Source organism: Barbatula barbatula (assembly GCF_947034865.1).
Source record: "Barbatula barbatula genome assembly, chromosome: 19".
Classification (NCBI taxonomy): domain Eukaryota; kingdom Metazoa; phylum Chordata; class Actinopteri; order Cypriniformes; family Nemacheilidae; genus Barbatula; species Barbatula barbatula.
Window position 1 is genome coordinate 18,395,845 of NC_136782.1, and position 5,561 is coordinate 18,401,405.

The 5,561-nt window shown below is 36.7% G+C and overlaps 1 protein-coding gene across 1 annotated transcript; it reads left to right on the plus strand.

Annotated features, from left to right (window-relative positions):
* Window positions 1-1,474: 1,474 nt before the first annotated feature.
* On the plus strand, window positions 1,475-2,631 carry sst1.2 (somatostatin 1, tandem duplicate 2; the record flags this gene model as incomplete). The annotated part of the gene is made up of 2 exons (XM_079481455.1): window positions 1,475-1,633; window positions 2,422-2,631. 2 exons carry the CDS (start codon window positions 1,475-1,477, stop codon window positions 2,629-2,631), a joined length of 369 nt encoding a protein of 122 aa, XP_079337581.1.
* Window positions 2,632-5,561: the final 2,930 nt, after the last annotated feature.

Genomic DNA, 5,561 nt, shown 5'->3' on the forward strand with positions numbered 1-5,561 from the left:
AAGATTTGTTTTTCAAATGTATAATTCTTTATTTAAAGTGTTACTTCATCCAACAATCTGTATACATTTCTTTGTTCTGATAAACACAGAGAAAGATATTTGGAAGAATGCTTACAGTTCTTGTCCACCATTGACTCCCATAGTAGGAAAAATTACGATGATAGTTCCACAGAACTGTTTGCTGTCCTTCATTCTTCAAAATGTCTTCTGTGTTCCACAGAACAAAGAAATGAATAAATCAATTGTTCCTACTATGGGAGTCCACGAGGGCAAGATCTGTTTGGTTATAAGAATTCTTCCCAAATATCTTTCTGTGTTCATCAGAGCAAATACATTTATACAGATTTGGAACAACTGGAAGATGAGTAAATAACGACAGAATTTTTGGGTGAAGCATCCCTTTATACTATCTATAAATATTGACCACAAGATGTCAGAATAGTGAGTCTTTTCACTTAAAAATATATTTTTTGTAAAGTTAAAAAGCCATTACTTTAATTGAAACTGACATTTAAAGTGGCACAACCTGTTAATGCTCAAAGATTTTAACTACTCTTAAACTCTTTTAACCACAGTGCCAAAAGTAAGTAGGCCTACTTGCCAATAATATGTATTTATTAAATAGATTTTATACACCCAAAAGATTATATACTGTAATGAACTAGATTTGTAGATGCAGGTCACAATGTCATGGGTGTTGTGGGTCATTGCCCTCTCCTTAACAAACTAAGATTTGGAGCATAATTCATATTGGTAGCACAAAAAGTGAAGAAGTGTGTGTCATCTTCTAAATCTTTCCAATCCTAAAGTATTAACAAAAGTTAAAATGATGCACATCCAAGTATACTTTCATAATATGTTCCTGTTTTGTTGACGTGGCTTCGATTTCATTTCAAATCAATCCTGTCACTGTGTCTTTTAGCAATGCTTTTAACTTTATTCAACATTCATTAATCATCAATTTTGTTCATTTAACTTGTCAATGTAGCTTTGACATCTGAGGTGCATGTGTGATGTAAGTGGAATGTGTATCCAGCCCAAACACACTTACTACTTTGGTTAACACCACATAAAAGACACATTAGACACCTTCAGAATCAATTATGAAGTTTACAAAAGTGTTTATTCTTCACTTATGTCACTGTGCGCTTGCTTCACAGAAAGGGAAACACACGAGCATGTCTTTGTTGTATTTGTTTTAGATTAGCCGAATCCATTCTGTTTAATGCTTTCATTGTAAGTCATTGTCAAGTCAGGATTCGTGCAGTTGCGTTATCTTAATGAGAGAGAATCCCATTAGTGGGCAAGCAGAATAATCGAAAAGCTTTATGACATCACAATCCACCATCACCCAGCAACCCCGGCAGCTGTCAGTCAATCCCGTGTGTATAAAAAGAGCGCCTGGGTTTACGAAGTTCCAGAACCACCAGCTAGTGAGAAGTGTTTCATGAGCGGACCGGATCAGAAGTTTAAGATGAGACTGTGTGAGCTTAAGTGTTACTTGGTCCTGTTGGGTCTGTCTGTTGTGCTATGTGGCCGCAGTGCTGATGCCCAGCTGGGACCTGGTCCAGACCTGGACAGTCGCCATCACAGACTTCTGCAGAGGGCAAAAGCCATCGGAGTGGCCACACAGGTGAGTCCTAAAGACTTCATTCAGTGTGAATCACAAGGTACTTGTGCGGTTATAAATAGTATGTTTGTTTCCTGGATTTTGCCGTTGCTGGCACCATCATACCATCACGTATCACTTGTTTTCCTTTTCTGCCATTCTATGTTCATCATGGGTGTGGGTTTGATTTTCAAGGAAACATATAATATAATTTTATGCACTGAAAGTTTTTTGGGGTAAACATCAACAATAATAATAATTATTGTATTTTTGTTATTAAATAATATTTTATTTAATGAAAAACACCATATCATCTTGAATAGATCATATTTAACCCAAAACAATTATTTCACTGTTCTGATCCACTTACAATGTTGTGTTTCAAAATAATATTAATTCAAAGGGTACGAATTAAAGGCCAGGATATAAATGAGCAGTTATGAAAATGTATTTACACAAAGTAATTCTAGAGACAATTGTACTGTAGATCAAATTGTTTGGTTGTCTTATGACTCTGATTTAATCTATTTTTAATAGGAGTAAAAAAACATTACAATGATGCCTATGTAATTCTAAATTGAGTCATTTATCTTGCTCTCTCTCTCTCTCGAAATCTTTCATTTACGTCCTGATAAGCAAATGCATTCTGTTTTACTACATAACTAATGGAATAATTTCTAATGAAATCTTCTAATAAAGGCAAACTGTCTTTCCTCCCAGGCACCTCGTGTGCTTCACCCTTATCAGACAGCTTCACGGGTGTTTATCCTGAAAAAATGAAAATCACGATTTACTATCTCTCCTGTGTTTAGGACTGGACTAGGAAGGAGTTGGAGGAGCTTCTTTCTGCACTGTCGGTGCCTGACATGGAGGATCGTGAGAATGATGTTTCCCCAGCGGGTGCCAATGAGAATCTGCGTATGGAGCTAGAACGCTCGGCGGAGAACTCGAACGCACTTCCTCCTCGAGAACGCAAATCAGGATGCAGAAACTTCTACTGGAAGGGTTACACTTCTTGTTGAAGATCTAATTCACCAGTCACTGAAACTCACGTTCCGATTTTATGATTTCAGATTTATGTGAGTTGATCTGCTTGACTGTATTTTAATAAATATGAAATAAATATAAAGTTTTATTGTGGACGGTCTAGTTGTTCGATGTGGTTGGTAAATGGATACTATAGGCTAGTAGTCATGTAGCCTACAGGTTTGACTAAACCACGAGAACGGGTGTCCTGAAATTTCATCCCGTCAGATTTTCCTATCAGGCATGCGTACATCAATACGTCATTTTTGCGATGTAAAACCATCCTACCTGTTAATTCTATACTGCTGCGACAATCTGATAGGGTATTTTCCTAAATCATTCTACATATTTATTTATTACTGGCAGGACAAATCTTATAACGCTGTAAACTCATTCTATGTGTTTATTTTAAACTGGTATGATAATCTGACAGGGTATTTTCACTGTAAAGTCATCCTGTTTATTTTTGTCTATGTGGTTTACAAATCGCTTTAAATCTTATAAAATATACTTTGTTTTACATCTAATAACATAAACCAGTGACATAGTGATGTCACAAAACATTTCTTTCTTACCTTTTCATAGTTTAAAAAGCTCATTTCCGCCATAAAAAAGAGTGCGAAGCATCTTTATTTTTAAAAGTGTAAAATCCAACTTCTCTGGACTATAACAAACGTTTGTGTTTGTTCACAGTAGCCTATGTGTGTCACGTAACGGGCATTAGAGATGATGAGAGTCACGACATACCAGTATGATTAAGAATGACATACAGTGAGAGAGAGAGAGAGAGAGAGAGAGAGAGAGAGAGAGAGAGAGAGAGAGAGAGAGAGAGATAGAGAGAGAGAGAGAGAGAGAGAGAGAGAGAGAGAGATCAAACAAGTGCATTGTGTTCTGTAATTGAGTTTTAATGGACACTCTGCACCTTTCCACCATTTACACGTTTCCTCATCTTAATACGTGAATAGAAAACACGCACGAACGCGCACAGAAACACAAACACACACACACACACTCCTATTTGATGTGTTGTTCATTAGAGTGTTATTGGTTGTGAAAACACACCGTGTTCATGCTCCTAGTCTGTGCCCCCCACACACAAACCAGCAAGCGCACAAGTGTACAGACAGGGTGGAAAAAACTGTTAGTCAGTTGTAATTGTGATTTAATTATAGTCCTGAAAGGAGCGCAAATATTTCGACACATCTGGACTGTTTGATTAGCAAGCTTGAGAGGAGATTTTGGCAGGCATTATAAACTCCTCTTCGCCTCTGTGTTTACTGAGTACACACATTTCCTTGAGTGCGCGTGGTGTGTGCGCGTGCGCATTATTTTTAATGCTGACACACTTAGGTCATGAATTGTGCTTGCACAAGACATTTGTGTAACAGGTACGACATTTGCATTCATGAGATGTGCAATATAACGCCAACATCCATGAAGTGCGCCATGAACTCCAAAAGTTGCATTATCTACCAACTACCTGGATTATTTTAATACATAAAAACGAAAGAAATAAAACAACCTCATTCTTCCCTCATCCACCTAAAAACAAAACGCAAATATACCACAATCCCTCTATTAAGGGCAATGCAAGGCCTTCACCATGAATCGAGTGAGTATCTTCACTTTCCAAACAGCTCTGGCAAAGCCCCTTCAGTGTCACGCTCTCCAAACAAAGGACTCATTACTGTCTTTCATGCTTTTTTATCATGTACAAATAATATCAGTGGGCACACAGCCAGAGTAAATTAATTTGAATACAGCTTATGCTATAGGCGTTTCGTTTCCTAACTATTCTTTCTTTTCAGTCTGGTCAGATAGAGATACGTCCCCAGCTGTCAATCAAACAGACAATTAATGAGTGTTTATCTGAATTTGGTGAGTCGTGGTTTCAGCTGCTTGATTTCTCTTTATCAGCTCGTGCTGCCCACCCACAAGCAGCTGTCATTTGGGGAGACGTATTTCAGTAAGCTTGTGTTTAACACAAATATTTGCTTATGTTGCAACGTGATTCTGCCAAACTTCTGTGCAGACGCAAACAAGCAAAAATGAGAACATACCTGTATGTTACCTGTACGTATAAATCTGTAAATATGGGCACACTTTATAAGTATTTACATATTACGCGTATATTCTATTTATAATAAATATAATATATACATAGTGGACATGTTTGTTTACCAGTTTCAGGTTTTGTGACTATTCAAATTCTCACAAATTAGACATTGCCTAGTTAGGTTTAAAATGCACAAAATGCATATATTAGGGATTTTAATTTCTATTTTTAGTTGTTTCACAGTTATTATTATAGTTTTTTTACATTTAAACACCAATTTAATGACAACCGCTTGTGTCGATGTGAATCCTGTCAGATGCGTTTAAATTCACATTGTGATGAGATTAACAGTCGAGTGTTCGGACATTCTTTCTTTCTTTTTCATTATTTATTTATACATTTTTCTATATTGACGATTTCATTTTAACAACATAAACAAACCTTACTGCACAATGTGCACTTTTGTGAACCCAAGCTTAACGTGGTACACATTCACAAACGATAGAGGGCCTATGGATTATTTCTGATAACAATCAAAAGAAACCAAGAAGAACCATTACTTGGCTAAACTTGTCTCTACAATATTTTGAATTTAGACTGCGATACCATGCTCAACCGCAATGCGTCAAAACAGGACCTATTCAAACGTGTTAATTTAATAAAATGAATGTTCAACAAATCGTTTACTCAATATGTCACGATCGTGGTAGTGGAAGAACCCAATTGCAAGGCAGCGGAGATGAAGGGGTTAACGAACAGACTTTAATAATAAAACAGGAACAAAACATAAACACCCTCGATGGGGAAAACACTATTAAACAAGACACCAACTGAAAACCAAACAAGACACCAACTGAAAACCAAACAAGA